Raw genomic sequence first — 16,341 nt, 5'->3', positions numbered from 1 at the left:
GAGAAGATAATTAAAACACACACAGCAGAGCAGAAGAACATTCTTAGCTGTCATTCATTTGCCAATCACATGAACGCAACGGGTTCCTTCTTGAGATCCTAGATGGATCAGCAAACCGAGCTGAGAAAGACCGAGAAAGATTATCCGGTTCAGCCCAACCGGTTCCTTGATCAAAATTCTGTGAATATTCATCTGGGTCATAAGAAGCCTGGAATCCAACTGGAGAAGCGAAGATTTTCTTCCTTTCTCTTGTGAATATCTTCCAAAACGTTCTCCACTTGGGCTTGGAATGTTCATCGTGGCCACGTTGCGTGTAGCTCCGGCCTAATTTGATGGTTTCCAATCTGCTTGAGCATTGCCTGTGCCATATTTTGATTTCCATGGCTAAGCTAGAAATGAAGAAACTATGACTTTTTTTTTTTTTGGCATTAAAGTCATGTTCTAGGCTTGGGTGAGAATGGGATGATAAGGTTTATATAAATGCATGTAACGTGACTGTATAATTTAATTATATATAAAATCATGATTTAAGTAACTACATTTTATCATTTCGTCTTTAAAAAAAAGAGAAATGTCCATTGATGACGTTATGTTTTGAGAATGTTTAAAGCCAAACTAACTTGGCTGCAAAAGCGGCTTGGCTATCCATATTTTGCATGAAAAGAATGCTAAAAAAGATGACAGCTTTTGACCAACTTAAGAATAATTCAATGTAATTTATTTATTTTTGCTTAAGAGATAATGATGAAATTGGAATAAATGAAGAAAAATTAGACCCGGAAGAAGAAAAAAAATGAGGAATGAATGGAAATAAGGTTAAAGGCTTGACCTTGAGTGAGTTTAAAGGTAAGCAACAAGACTAATATAAGTGCCAGAAACTAGAAAGTTTGAAGCTTTAACAGTCAAAAAGTTAAAAACTTAAACCGCCGAAAGAGTCATCCTTTGCTAGCGGCGTGCCCATTTTTGCATTTTGTTTTATATAAAATATATAGATAGAGACAGCTGAAAGTGACACGATTTTTCCAAGGATTAGAAATCGAATTAGAATGGAAATCAATTATTTGAGAAGTTTGATCTCGTTAGTATACCCTAAATATATATTTTCATATTTGTAAAAAAACTTAATTTATATCATTTTTAAAAGTGAATAATTAATGTTATATTTTAATGGGTATAATAATAAATTTTACTCTTAAATTTTACACATTATATCAATTTAATTTTACTTTAATAAATCTATTTATATATTCTTAGTAATTATTATCCTTCCCCATATATATATATAAATGTTGGCTTACAACAGCAAACGGATAATGTTTTAGAGTCATATTTTATCAGCTATTAAGTCGCTATCATGATTATTCAATAGTTGAACACAAGGGTTGCTGCATAACATACATCTAGAAGATTTGAGATTCAAAATATTGCACCCGTTTTACATATCACGTGCTCATCCTTTCTGATACCAAAGTACGTCCCCTATCCTTAGATGGGAATTAGAGTCAAAATCAAAATTAGTAACCTTACCAGCATAGCACATGTTCTTTTGCACATAGATATTAAATAACGCATTGCTCTATTGCATTGCCTAAAGCTGCAGTTAACTGAGATGATACGAGTTAATAGGAAATTACTAGCAAAACAGAGCTGATTCTATTTTGAGGGAGCAGTATTTGGTTTTTGTGACTGGATAACAGTCCTTAACTTCTCATAAGCATCAGAGCAGGCATGAGAATAGTCCGACATAGCCCGGAATAGCTCAGGCAGTCGGATTTTAAGGCTTCCCAAAGATTTCTCTCTCACTTGAATGCAATGCTTTTCGTGAGCTTCGACTTCCTCTTCCAACCTCTTTTTCAAGCTCTCAACCGCAAACTGCCTCTCTGATACAGGATCCTTTGCGTTTGCATCTTCCCCTCTTTCAGCATCCATCTCATCTGATCCAGATCTCCGTTGCCTATACTTATGATACCATTCCTCAAAAGCCTGACTCTTTCGCAGAAATTCCTTCCGGGTTTCCTCACACTTTTCTTTTAGTTTCATCTCTTCCTCTTGATGGATGATTATGGTTTTTATCACAGCAGCAAACGAAGAGATAGCAGATTTAGCGACCTCATCGGGAAGCTTTTCAAGATAATCATGCCATGTATGGAGGAGTTTTTGGATGGGAGGATTCTGTGCACGTGGAGGAGACGAGACTTTCTCTTTCAGGCTGCTTTCAATAGGGATGAGATTCAACTTTAACCAGTTGTTGAGAGCTTGGATGTATTGCTTTTGATGAGTGACAAGCTTATCAAACTGAGAATGCCATTCTTGGACAACATTATGAAGTTGGATGGTGCGCTCGTGGTGGTGCTTTGTTGTTTCTTTGGAGGCAAAGGCAATGTCGAGAGATTTAAGCTTTTCAACAATCTTCAGTTGGCTATCATGATGCATGCACATCCTTGCCCACATGTTAGCCATCCTGCAAATTAGAATGTCAAATTTTATGGCAATGATAAATTCACTTCATACACAAACAATTTGGGATTAACTTATAAAAGAACGATGCCAAATACTACGAAAGCAATATTAGAAGCAATATGCGGGCCTTTTTCTAGATATTTTCATACAAAAACTTACCCATCAACAAGCATAAAAAGTTTTGGATACAACTGCTCATCACGTATTTGGTTAACTTCCGATACTGTTGAATCCATGGACTGCATGTCAACTATGTATCTCGTGTGCAAATGACTTACAGCTGCTTTTGCTTTTTCCAATGATTCAGCACTAGCTCCATGTTTCTTCTGCTTGTTTAACAAAGCAACCTTCCGTTTATATTCGAGCTTCATCATCTCTCCTTGCTACAACAGGGACCAAATTCCATAAGATTCAGAAGTACACCAAACCAAAGAAAAGAATAGCTTTTCAATATTACAGTTAAAATAATCTTTTCATTCATCCAATAGATTTAGCAGAAAAGAGCTTCACAATGGTGCTTATAAAGGAATCTCTATAGACTGCCATGGGAAGCAGCGGGCAGTATAATTTGAACAGAGAAACAATAAAGCCAATATCTAAAATGCACCTTCACTTCATCATAAAGTTTCTTCTCCCATGCTAGCAACTTGTCCAGAATAGTGGCATGAGTCTCAGACTCATCAGAATCGAATTCACCCTTCCGATTTTCACCATTCATCGCACCTCTGAAAGACCTATTCCATGTAATGACACGCATTACCCTTTCAGAATGATCAATATGCCCTACAATCAACAGGATCCGAATATGTGATCAATATACGTCCACAATATAAAAACATTAAAGCATTTATTTTTCCATTTTTTCTTAGGATAATTATTCAAGCATTTCTCATTAGAACTGCAATTACAACCTGTAAGAGAAGATTATAAGCCAAAATTCATATGCTTAGATCTCAATCCAAGAGAATGATGACTCTTTCAAACTATTAGAAACTTTAGAATTGTCAACTAGGCACCATTTGACCCCAAAAATATTAATATATGTAAAACTACAAAAGAAAAGAAAAGGAAAGATCTAAGGTCAAGGTCAGATTCTCACATAAAGCTAAAGGACAACAAGATCTAAATGTAAAGCCACCTTACACCAAAAAAAGCGTATTAAATCATTCAAAAAAAAATTCAGATAAAAAAACATGCTTCAAGCTTCAATCTTTCTGACAAAAGATGTTGACAGATCCCTGCCTTTGATCAAAAAATGAAAAACCCAAGTAAATTACCTCGATTATCAGCAAAATTGGAATGATAATGCAACCTTGTGGCCTCCAGCATCTTAGAAACCTCTTGAGCACTCTCTGAGCCTTTCAAGAAATGGTCATCAATCTCATTCAAAACCTGCATTAAATTCACACCGGAAACAGCCTTCACCATTCTTCTGAAATCTGCCGGAGCCGTTTTCGAGTGCTCGATATGTACCTGTTGCTTACCATCAGCCTCAGCTGCCATCGCAACCTTATCCGGCCTCTCCGGCGTCTTTGGCTCAATCTCACTATCAACTTCGACGTGGCCTACACCACTGACATTGTTCTCTAAAGCATCGACATTCGGATTAGTAGATTCTTCGTCATTGTCGTCGTGCAAATCCAAGCTCGGACCCGGCATGTTATCGTCGACCATGAAGAAGTAATCCCAAGCCACGTTTTTAGCTTCGGGCATCGGAGGCGTGTGGTGGTCCACATTGTTGTTCTCAGGAGTCCTTGGTGGAGTTATCTCCTCCCTATGGGACCCTCGTGAATCTTTTCTCAAATCTTCCTTATTATTACCGGCACGCACTTCGTGTCCCTCGTGATGTTCTTCTTCTTCTTCTTCTTCTTCTTCCTCCTCCTCTTCTTCTTCAATAGCGAGGGAAGCATCGAACTCCTTACGACTCTTGACGGGCATTGCCGGCATACTAACGGCGCGTTTGATGGGGACAACGGGGCTAGGAGAGAAGTTAGGAAGCGGAGGCGGTGGAGGGAGGTTGTCCATCATCGGAGGCGGTGGAGGCGGTTGAGGGGTAGAGTCGAGAGGAGGGATCTGGTGAGGGTGTTGGAGAGGCACTTCCGCTTCACCATGACCATAGTCACTCAAAGCAGCACCGGTATTCTTCAAAGAAATGGCGTAGCCAGAATGAGCAGCTGCAAAAGCGTTGCGAGCTACCACCGCTTCTTTCATTAAGATTTTCCGGTCCTTGCAACGAGCCACTGATTCTTCGTTATCTATTCTGGATTGGGCGCAACCCATTTGCGAGAAAGGGAAAAATATATAAAAACCTTTCCGTTTCCACCAACTGGGATAGTGAGCACCGAACGGCAGACGGTGCTTCGGTTTTCCTTCTTTCTTATTAGTTTGAAAATGGGTCGGAGTTAGATGTGACAGAAAACAAAGAGGATTAGGAACAAAGATGAGAAGTAAACAAGGCAAGGCAAAGCAAGGCGCAGGCTGCGAGAGCAGAGAGGGAAAGAAAGAAAGAAATGAGAGATGGGGTAGGGCAGGGTGATACCTTTGTACTCGCTCTAATTGATTACCAGGTGTCTTTTCTCTTTCTCTTTCTTATATGAAATATTTAAACAACGGTCATATTAAAGAACAAAAAATGGTATTACGACGCCGTTTGTTTTGTTAACCTTGCAATTATGTCCTCTTGATCGACGTCTCTCATCCCCTTCAAGTTTTGATGAATCAAATCTTACGATTTTTAAATTGCACTCTAAGTTTCTTTCTTTTTCTGGGCTCTAATATATGTTTAAGAATTAAAAGATTGAAAAGAAACAGAAGCAAGCAAAAGATAAGACCCTACAAATTAAGTTAACCATTAATCTCCATGAATTAGGTATTAGGTGAGCGGATTCAGCTGGAATATTTTTTGTGTGACTACTTCAACTTCAACAGTTCAATTTAAACAATGTTGGAAAAAGAAGAGTTGAAATTTGAAGAAAAAAAAAACTCGGTGAAAGTAGTGTTTACATTTTTATTATTTAAAATAAATAATGAAACTTTGTGATCTAAAGCAACAATAGCATGACTCTGGCACTTTGCAACTAGATGCTAACAGCCAGATAGTCTTGTATATAACATTTATTTTAAAAGCGAATCCTCGATTGAAAAATTATGCCTCCTACCTCATTTTTCATAGAAAAAGACTAACTTTTGAGTTTTAAGCCACGTTAGTTGCCTTCATTTTATGTTTTTGACAGAATAAAAAAGTCACGGAGATTGAAATGAACAAAAGTTGTATTGATATTTGATATTCTTCTTGGCAAAGCATGTCCAATGTCAGTCTATCTTATTAATAATAAAATCCAAACTTGGAAAAGTGAAAAGGACAGGTAAATACGGTAGTAGGCATGTCAATATAAAAAAGAAAAAAAAAAGCCTACCCATGAAAAACATTCTTTGGATCATTACTTACAAGCAACGTACGCAAAAGATCATAAGTTGTATTTGTTGACAAACACCCAGCGCCTCCATGGGCCGTAGCTACCATTTAGAAACACTCATGTTCGTAAGAACAAGTTTTAGATTATTATTTCTGAAGTTTTAACCCATAATTGAGTAGCTTGTAGGATTAAGCATATTATGTTTTTAGTTGAAAGTTCCAAACATGGAAGTTAGTTGTAATCTGCAAAAACAACCCAAGAGTGTTCGGCAGGAGGAAACAAAACTAAACAACAGCCAGCTAGGAAAACCCATCCTAGCAAAAAAGAGGGCATCGCAGGATGGATTATACAAATTTCCCATAATCGAGAAAATATATGTATATGAGAGGATCTAACCATCTTGCTAAAACTGAACTGCAAATCATAATTACACTTCCCAAAATTTGCCTGAATACCGAACACAGCTCGGGCCTCCATTTTTGCATACCCCGTCTGTTGCACCGCCTAATTGAAGTGAATCTGAGAACACAACTAGAATCAAGTTTCCACACTTCCAACACCTTGACAACTGCACAACATTTTTCAGAAGAAAATGGCAACATAAACTTGAGAAACAACACCAGTAATATATCAAAGACGTTTCAATTGAAGGTTCAGGACCCTAGGACGAAGTTTCCGACATGAAGAAAAATAGTTCACATGCAGCACCAGATTGCCTATGGATAACTCAAACAACAACAGCAAAATGGCGAAAAGTAGGGAAATGGAATAGAGTAACGGCGATCATACCTTCATATCAGAGGTCTAAACAGAACTCCGCATTAGTGGTTTGCTTCACAAAATGGCTTCCTTTTAATTCAAAGGAACATACTATACAGGAAATTGGCACTTTAGCAGCCATATCGTTTATAAACGAGATGCACTAATATGCTTACAACAGAAGTGGGTGGTATAGCCAGTAGGTTGCTTTAGAAGTTACTCACCAAAATCAGGGGAAGACAAAATTATTAGTGGTCATTTGGACTTAAAGTTAACCCTCAGTTTTTTTAGCTCTTTCCCTTGTTGCTGAAAATCCAAAAATACTTGGTTAGCAAAAACAAAGCAAGAAAAGGCAGAAACAAAAATAAAAGTTAACAGAAGCATAAAACCTCGTATAATTTTTTCCAGAACTGATTGGATCTTTCAGTCATTAAAAACCATTCCATGGCCATATCATATTCAACTGTATTAGGCTGGGAAGAATGTGAAGTAGATACTGCTGCTTTCTGTGAGGGGGGAAAAGGGAACATCCGGTAACAAATTAAAAGAAAGAGGAGTAAACCACAAAATAAATCAAATTTACTACATCCATGTGGCAGTGGGTGTAATTAACCAAGCAAACATGCTAACACCTAACAGACACCTACAATGAGAAAGAGAGAGAAAGAGAGTACCATCTCCCTTTGGGATTTGAGTTTATCAACAATGAGATGGCCTGCAAACATTGACTGCTTCCTTGAGAAGCAAGGATTTGGAATGCTGGCTACAAGCGGCCTACACAACAAGAAATAAAAGAAAATAAAGAGTATCCTCACTTTCTCTTAAAGCCAGTTCTGCATGCTGAAAGTTAATCTAAAGGTCATTAATAAGACGGAAATTCACAATAGACGGACCAGCATAGAGCCAATGAGGTGAAGGCACAACAGAATATAAGATCATATGACCAGAAAACCTAGAACTATATCTTTTTGTAGGACCAAAAGGCAAAAGGAAAGCTGGTCAAGAACTAGTTCATCAAAAAAAAGAAGGAAGGACAAACAAAAAATGCCCAAGTTATGAAAAGAAACTTCTCAATGGTTTGGGTGGTAAGGGGCATACCAGTGGTTTTTGGTACCGAAACAAAAGCATATACAAATTCTACAATATCTTTTTTGGGGGGACGAGATGGGTTTGCTAGACCAGTAGCTCATCGGCAGGGCATACAGTCCTTGCTGCAACATACTCTAACCAACATGAGCTCAAGCAAATCACAGCATAGCTTTACAATGGATGCTGAACCCACAGGTTCAAGAAGCATCAGACCAGGTATTGACTGATTAAATATGTACAGCACCACTTATTAATAATGATTGCATACCTCCGATTTGGTAGCAACAGGCATCTCTCATCCAATTTTTTAATAACATCCTCTGCAACTTCCCTTGACTTGAATATAGCAAAAGCTTGTCCTACAACATGAACCAACTAATGTCCTTAAATCCACAATTTATCAACTACATGTTATATTTGAGGGCACCAAAAAATTCTGCTTTAGCTCTACACAAGGCTTTAGATATTGGTATATTGATAACCTATGTTAGGAAGAAGAAGCAAGGAAGGACATGAAGACGATATGACAGACACATCACTACAAAAAACACTTGAGGCAAACACCAATGGCAATAACCATAATACTCAGTCCACCTTTCTTGAAACCTTGACCGACATATCCCGTTTGATATTTCAAAATATTGACTATATATCTTGACCTAATGAGAATAATAGCAGAGTTCTGTATCGGGACTCTTGATAATCAAAATATCAGACAATATTTCCTATTATTTTGGCAACATTTCTGTTTCATACTTCAGATAATCCATATTACTTTTTTAAGTTGCAAGAGGAAAACTGTTTCCCATCATAGTTCCACATGGGATAGGTTTATACCAAAATGAGGGCTAGAATATGCAGTCTGCTGCACCACCTTTGCTCTGCAAGTTTCATTGAAGGCATTCCAAACTATATCCTGCAATATAAATATGCATTATTCATAAGAAAGATAAAAGGTACAAACCACACAAGTAGGGAGAGGAAAAGTGAAAGAAAACAGAAATTTATGCATGTAAATACAAAATGCTTCAAACACAACCTAATTGTGATTCATAATAAATATTACCTCCACTTCTGCTGAAGAGTAAGCTGGATCCAAGTTCTGAAACAGAACAAGTTTTCCAAACTCGTGTGCATCCCGTAAACTTTCTTCCCAAGGCTGAAACAATGTAGGAAGCAGTTTAAGATCAGCTTAAAGAATGTAGACTAATTTTCCCACAAATGACAGCAATCAAAGTAGGCTATGAAAATAATTTAAACAACTGGTTTAGGAGTGACAGAGGAGTGCTTACGAGTTCTCCAAACCATTTGCTCCTATCCTGTAAGCATGAATAAACAGCAAAATGTTAGTACTTCTTCACAAGAAATTTCCACATCAAGGAGAACAACAGAGGATAACAGGATAGTAAATCTGCAATGAGGAAAGCAGAAACTTGCAAGCATGATATTGTACAGGATGATGAGGATTACACAAATAAATTTATTCATCCAAAAAGAAATTCGAGTAGAAGCAAGAACCAGGTAGGAGAAACAATCACATGAGACCACATTATTCTTCCATTAATGTTAAAAGAAATTGAAATTTGAGGTCATGTGATTTAAAAAAAAAAAAAAAAAGATTCAACGCAGGAGGGAAAAAAAATAGGCTATAAAGTGAGGTGAACAAAGAAAGAAAAGGTGTCACAAGATTTAACTATCACCTATATAGTAATACAAGAACTGCAACAAAGCCATCACGTCAAACAATAGCATAATAACAATTGAATTTTGCAAAGTAATCACATCTTTCTTAACAAATTAGTTACAACCCCGTGCTTTGTGCATAACGTGAAATAGAGCCTCCTATTCGTTCAACATAAGACGCTTTTAAATGAAATTGATCACGAATATTAAAGGGAAAGAAGAAGACAACCCCAAAATAACACTTACAGAATCAGGCCTACGGGTAACTTCCATAGCTTTGTCACCAGTTTTAATACCATCATTTGAAGGCACTGCAGGAGATTTGCAGTTAGTAGATTTTTTTAATTTATCATCAATCTTCAGCTTTTTGGAAGGAATTGTGGCTGTCCCACAAGGTTCTGTAGCACATTTTGTAGTTTCCTTGTCACTGGAGACTTTCACAGAATTATCAAGCTTTGCTTTCTTATGTGGCCTCTCATCCAACTCAACTGTATCCTTAACGGATTTTAATTTTTCTTCACTTTTGACTTGATTGACACAACCTATCTCCTCACCAGAAGGGTTTTTCAGTTTAGAGTCTGCTTTTGCTTTAATTTTAGGGCTCAAACCTGTCCTATCACCAGATCTGTCATTGGTTTTGGCCAGTTCACCTGACTCTGAAACTACACCGGCAACAACCTCCTGTTGCAGGGAGAGATTCGGTTTAACTGATGAAGCTTTAACATCTGAATTCTCTTCAGCTTTGTGGTTAAAGCCATTCTCTGCAACCACAGGTTTCTGTTCCACTTGTCTATCATCTTCAGAAATTTGGTTCGCAGATGAGTTTAGCTTAGACATAACCACTCTTCCATTTGCTTCAATAGCATTTTCACTAGCAGGTTCATCCACACTAAAGTTATGAATAGAACAAGGCTTCAGAGAACCCGATTGGTTAAAAATAAATTTAACTGCAAGAATTTGAGAAACAGCAGGAAGTTCAACAATCAAAACAACCAGCATCACCAAAAAAAAAAATCACAATGAAGAGAAATGAGATGACTGAAAAGAAATACCATCAATTCCAGCAATTTTTCCATCTATCTTGTCCAAGATAATGCGCTGCCCGACATCAAATGTACGGTAAAACACATAGTCAGCCATTTGGATATCTTCGTCTGAAGGTTGTGGATTTCTGCCATCCTTTGAAATGCAAACTACATTGCATTTTCCAGCAATTGCTTCCTGAATTAATGCAAACAGAATTAGTAGCTAAGTAGATAAATGTATGTTTAACACTGTCAAAAACACAAGAGATATTTCAACTGTATATGCTTATATACTGTACCTTGCTGATTGACAAAATTACATTTTGAAAATATAAGCTGAAGTGCCAAGAAAACTTTAAAACTGAACCACATCTAACAAGATAGGTTTGCTCGAAAAAAAACAACAACAAGGTACGTGATGCTACTTCAGACATAAACTGACAAACAATTCAATTCAAAACTTTAATATCCTTGAGGCTAAAGTGAATTGGACACCAGTTGCCCTTTTCAGACAAATTCCTGTCCAAGTGTGAACTACCTCATTCATGGAAGAAATTTAGCAATATATCAACAGCTAAGCAAAAAAGGGGAAATTAACACTTGACCAGTCACTATTAAAACTCACGAAATCAAACTGTAAATTACAAGTCACACCACACATAAATTATAACTGTTGATTTCCAGAAAATGAAATATCAGAGTACCAAATTTTATAAAATCCCAATTACCAATGGATTAATGTTGGCAAGACCTACTCCTTCACCAGATGCCAAAAATACTTCATTTGGATGCGCCAATTCAACGAAAAGATAATTTGAGATCTCAGAAGGTTGGAAAAACCATAAAACCTTCACTTTCTTCAACCGACTATCAGTCTCCCATATTTTTATAAGTTTTCCAAGATATGGCAATGGTTCACCTTCCTTGTGAAGATAAACATTGTCATAAAGAGTGTAGTCAATACCGTCATAAGTAAATGATTCGTAAAACTGAACTTTCGTATTTATCCCCCCAGTTCCTCTTTTTTTACCCCACTTGAATTCAAGGTTCTCTATTCCATCGACTTCTACCATACTCGCACAGCTGGCCTCGACTTAACCAGAAATAACAAAACCTGAAAAAATAATAATAAAATGGCGGAAATATTCAACATGCAAATACAACATTCTAGTGATATTTTCACATATTTTGTTAAAATAAAACGAAAAAGAAGTAGCTGGACCCAAAATTATCAATTACAAAAACACATACGATGAAAATTGAATATCAATGAGGTTAGGAACGACCGCCAAGAAAACAATTTCTTACTGTAAAATATCATCCAGAAACTACATTCCCCGGGGGGGGGACCAAAAGCCGCAAAAAACCCTAAAATTGATTCGTATAAACCAATGCCGTGAGCAATAGCTTCTAATGTCTTGGATAAATAGAAAGATTCTTGAGAAATTATCTTACGTTTTCAGAAGAGACCAAGAGTGAGGAGTGATTGCCTTCGCAATTGTTTTCTTTGTTTTTAAACCCTAGCGAGTCGCACCCTTAATGTCACGACTTCGTCTCGCTCGCTTTAGTTAACTCTAACTTTAACCTTCCTCTTCTTGTAATCTTTTAAAACCAAAAATAATAATCTTACTTATATGTGTGCTTGTGACGTCTTTCTCCCTGGAGTCTCTTCATTCACCATCGGTCTCAACTCAACAACTCTCCAGCAGTTATGCTAATGTGCAGTCTTTTTTATATAATGAGAATATGAGATAATAATAAAATATTTAATTTATTAACACAATTTTAATCAAAACAAATTAATTAATCATATTTAAAATTTTAAATTATAAAAAATAGTTTTTTATTAAGTTTCTATTTAATGGGGAATTATTTTTAAATAGAAAATTTAAGTATTTCTGATTTTTATTATTATAAATTATGTATAATATTACCTTAAAACCTATAGCAATAATAATAATAATATCCTAAATAGATTAGCTTTTATTTTATTTTTAATTCGTAGATCAACTTTAGAATGTCATTTAATTTTTTTATTTGTATGTATTTTTAGTTTTCTTTCCGGAGTGCATTTTTTTTAAAGAAATGAATATTTTACTGCATACATCGTTATTATTCATTTTTAAATATTAATATTTATTGCCTTAAATAAAGATTCTATCATTCAATTTACCTTAAAGCACTCTTAATTGTAATTTGTGTAAATTACATAGTAAGTTTATGCATGTGAAAATTACGTATTGAAAATATAGAAATTGATTTAAAGAAATATATATTAAATAATAAAATTTATGGTTTAATGCTAATTAACAAACATAGGTAATATGTATGATATTAAAAGGAAAACTAGATTAAAATGTGAATAAAATGAAATGTATACACGTAAATATACCATATTAATAATATTAAATGTACTACAATTGTTTATCATTGTGTTGTAATAAATATTGAGTAATTATTGAGTTTACTTGTGATATCAACTCAATCAACTATATTATTAATACTAGAAATTATGTCGCATTACGGATGCGTATGAAAACCACCTATTTAGAAAGCAAGTGTATAAAATAAATAATAAATGTGTAGTTTGAAACTAGTAATATTAACAATACATGGCAGTATGTACAAATTAAAAAGAGAGAGAGAGTTTAACTTGTGAGTAAAAGAAATTTGAAATAGGTAAATATATTATATTAAGAATATTAAATGCACTCCAATTATTTATCATGGTATTGCGATTTTTCTATAACACGTCAAAATACTATCAAGTTAGTGAGAAGAAAAATCAATATTGGAATTCTATTTTAAAAATTAACTGTCGGGTTAACATAATTAGTGATATTATATATATTCAAAAATTTGGTAAGAGAAAACATTTTATGTTAATTTTTTTATTAATGATTTGATGGTAAAGAATTTGTTTGTAAATTTTATTAAACATGGGTTCAATCATTTAGATATGTTAATTTTAATTTTAGTTATTTTATTTTGAAACTATATAAAAGTATGAAAAGACAAAATGATATCAAAATAATAACAGTAGTAATTTAATAAAAGCATGTCAATATTAATATTATATTAAAATGTTAATATTATATTAAAATAATTTTTTGTAAAATTAATATTTTATTAATGTGAATAGCATAGGTTTAAATCAAACTATATACAAGTATTTTTATTGGATTTTTTAAATTAAAAAACTAAAATGTTCTCATAAAATATAATTTATTTTAATTACGAATGGGTATTTTATAATTTCTCAAACTTACTATCTAATTAGCCCGTAATATCAACTCAATCAATGATTTAAATAATAGTATAGATAACTATCATAAAATTTATAACATATACTTTTTTTTACATTATTTCATTTACTATAGTATAATACAATGGGTTTATATGATATATGTAAATATATATACTAGAATGTGTTTTGGTTGGGCTTAAATTTTTAAATTACAATTAAAATTGTAATATATTTTTATTAAAATACTTAATATAGATTAAATCTTAAACTTTAGTGAGAGGGGAACCTCTTAGCATGATGATTAGAGTATTCACAATCTCAGGTGTGACTTAGGCTCGAGTTGCGTCAATCACCTTGTTGTTAATGCTTTGGCCTCTTATTATAATTCACTAAAATAAAAAACTTTAATAAGAGGGATTAATACTACAATTTTATTATTATTTTATAAGAAAAGAAAAAAACACATGTGATGACATAATCGCTTAAGACTTTTTTTTATTTAAAGAACTTTTGAAATTATAAATATCAAGGTACTAAATTATGTCAAAATGAAGTATAAAAATAAATTTAAAAAATTAAGTGTAGGAATCAAAATTGAAATATGATATTTTTATGTTATTTAAATAAAATAAAGGGACCATAAATTAAATTTAACCATTTATATTTTTAACGAAGAAGAGAAGAAAAACATTGGTAAAAGTATCACAAAACCCACTTTCTATATCCTAGATTGTATTTTAGCTCATCTACTAAAAAATAAATAAATTAATCTTTACGCTTTAGATGAGTGGGAAAAACAACCCTTTCATTAAAAGTAGTGTTTATATATAAGGCATAATAACAAATCTATCCTTTAACCTTCATATATTTATTCAATTTGACCCTACTTTTTATTGAAAGTAAATAGAATTTAAAAAAAAACTAATAAGATTAATGAGTCAAAACTGCATTAATAACAATTTAAAAATTTAGTTAAGCACTTTTAAATTTTAAAAATCATAATAATTATAAACAAAAGATATAAAAATTTTAAAATATAAACATTTTATTAAAATAACAATATATCAACCCAATAAAAGAGTAGGGTCAAATTTTTTAATTTATAACCATTGAAATTTAATGGGTCGAATGTTAAATTTTAATAAAACAAACTTAAAATTTTAAAGTTTTCATAAAATTTTATGATTTTTAATAAAATTTAAACTTTAAAATGGCTAATTGATTTTTTCATTTGTTACGGAAGCCTTTTTGGACATTTAGCTTTATTAGTTTTAAAATTTCCAATTTACTTTCAATAAAAGAGTAGGGATCAAATTGAATAAATATGTAAATGTTGAGAACTAACTTATTGTTATACCTTGTATACAACAAATTTAACAGAATGTTTATTTTACCTAATCTAATGTAGATGGGCTAATTTATCTATTTTAATAAAAAAATTAAAATACAATCTAAAGTATAGTATAAAGGGCCTTGTGACACTTTTACCAAAAATGTTGGATAAGTGTCAAAGAAGGACTTCTTTTATATATAGTACAGATTTTGGAGGGTGATATGTGTACTCATATATCATACCTTATAAATTACACAAATTATGATGTATTTGTGATTTATTTAATAAATCTATTAATATCTCTTTTTTTTATGTTTTTTAGGTCCATTTTACAGTGTATGCTTGGGATTTATGATTATTCCTTCTAACACTATCGAATCCAAGGTTCAAACATTTATTTTCTCTTGAGCGTGCAATATAACTTATCCTTGCTTACTAACAATTGTTGGTATAATATGCCAACTTTTAGTTACACATTTATATTATAAAATAATATTGAAAAAGTTTATATATATGTATTGATTGATGTAACACCCCTAACCTACATCCGTCGCCAGAATAGGGTTTCAGAGTATTACCGAAACTTATCGATCAAACAGGCATATATTTATACATTGATATCACATAATATTTAGGTCAAAAACCAATTAAATTCATACATAATATCCATTATTTGAGCCATCGAGGCCCAAAATACGTGTTAGAAACAAATCGGGACTAATTCGGAGACACAAAGAATTTTTTGTAAAATATTAAAAAATTTTAAAGCTGCAGGGTTCACACGCCTGTTTGGTTAAGCCATGTGTCTCACACAGTCCAGTCACACGCCCGTGTGTCTGGTCGTGTGGACTTAAAATGTGTTTTTAACAACAAGTTTACCATTCCCTGCAAGCTTGAACAATAAGCAACTCAAAAGTCATTCGTTTAACCAATTCAAAACACAATCAAACACATCAAAAATATGTCAAAACAATCATCCTAAGTGCCTTACCAATGTATCCTCATAGGTACCACAATTATATCATCAAAACATACCAATAAAACATCATTCAAATCCAATTTGTAAGCATGTCAAATTCAATCTATTTTACCCATTTCATGTTCATTTAAACATTAACTTAAACTTGCCATAATATAACCTCAAACATAAACACATATTTATATGTATATAACCATCTAATATTAACTTATAATCTTATTTACAATCAATCCACAAAATGATTAATATTTAAACACCCTAGGTACATGTCGACACAAAATGAAAAATATCACCACGTTTGAGTTCGGAATCGTTGTTGGATGTTGAATCAGCGATCAAAATTAAGTACC

The 16,341-nt window shown here is 33.5% G+C and overlaps 2 protein-coding genes across 5 annotated transcripts; both read right to left on the bottom strand.

Moving 5' to 3' along the window:
* Positions 1 to 1,496: 1,496 nt before the first annotated feature.
* On the bottom strand, positions 1,497 to 5,066 carry LOC105769728 (hypothetical protein). Its single transcript, XM_012590552.2, has 4 exons — positions 3,738 to 5,066; positions 3,068 to 3,243; positions 2,620 to 2,843; positions 1,497 to 2,461 (listed from the first exon to the last, which is right to left on the bottom strand). The coding sequence occupies exons 1-4, from the start codon at positions 4,738 to 4,740 to the stop codon at positions 1,654 to 1,656; spliced, it is 2,211 nt and encodes a 736-aa protein (XP_012446006.1). The 5' UTR covers positions 4,741 to 5,066; the 3' UTR covers positions 1,497 to 1,653.
* A 936-nt stretch (positions 5,067 to 6,002) lies between these two features.
* Positions 6,003 to 12,132, bottom strand: LOC105769918 (protein ANTI-SILENCING 1). Of its 4 annotated transcripts, none has more exons than XM_012590878.2 (13): positions 11,888 to 12,132; positions 11,161 to 11,546; positions 10,460 to 10,628; positions 9,654 to 10,354; positions 9,017 to 9,043; positions 8,791 to 8,883; positions 8,562 to 8,640; positions 7,993 to 8,083; positions 7,310 to 7,409; positions 7,025 to 7,141; positions 6,860 to 6,941; positions 6,666 to 6,746; positions 6,003 to 6,444 (listed from the first exon to the last, which is right to left on the bottom strand). In XM_012590878.2, exons 2-11 carry the CDS (start codon positions 11,503 to 11,505, stop codon positions 6,891 to 6,893), a joined length of 1,773 nt encoding a protein of 590 aa, XP_012446332.1. In that variant the 5' UTR covers positions 11,506 to 11,546; positions 11,888 to 12,132; the 3' UTR covers positions 6,003 to 6,444; positions 6,666 to 6,746; positions 6,860 to 6,890. The 4 variants fall into 4 exon arrangements, with proteins under 4 accessions (XP_012446332.1, XP_012446334.1, XP_052487506.1 ...); XM_012590880.2 differs by having other exon boundaries at positions 6,003 to 6,395; XM_052631546.1 differs by lacking the exon at positions 11,888 to 12,132 and adding an exon at positions 11,741 to 11,870.
* Positions 12,133 to 16,341: the final 4,209 nt, after the last annotated feature.

This window comes from Gossypium raimondii, chromosome 5, assembly GCF_025698545.1.
Source record: "Gossypium raimondii isolate GPD5lz chromosome 5, ASM2569854v1, whole genome shotgun sequence".
NCBI classification, from domain to species: domain Eukaryota; kingdom Viridiplantae; phylum Streptophyta; class Magnoliopsida; order Malvales; family Malvaceae; genus Gossypium; species Gossypium raimondii.
Note: the sequence above shows the minus strand (reverse complement) of the source record. Positions and strands in the feature narration are given on the sequence as shown.

Coding starts and splice junctions, on each gene's coding strand:
- LOC105769728 (XM_012590552.2), bottom strand. CDS start 4,740: ATGGGTTGCGCCCAATCCAGAATAGATAACGAAGAATCAGTGGCTCGT. Junction 3,244..3,737: donor CAATTTTGCTGATAATCGAG/GTAATTTACTTG, acceptor TGTTGATTGTAG/GGCATATTGATCATTCTGAA. Junction 2,844..3,067: donor AACTTTATGATGAAGTGAAG/GTGCATTTTAGA, acceptor TCCCTGTTGTAG/CAAGGAGAGATGATGAAGCT.
- LOC105769918 (XM_012590878.2), bottom strand. CDS start 11,505: ATGGTAGAAGTCGATGGAATAGAGAACCTTGAATTCAAGTGGGGTAAA. Junction 8,084..8,561: donor ATATTCTAGCCCTCATTTTG/GTATAAACCTAT, acceptor TTCATGTTGTAG/GACAAGCTTTTGCTATATTC. Junction 6,942..7,024: donor TCTGGAAAAAATTATACGAG/GTTTTATGCTTC, acceptor TTGGATTTTCAG/CAACAAGGGAAAGAGCTAAA.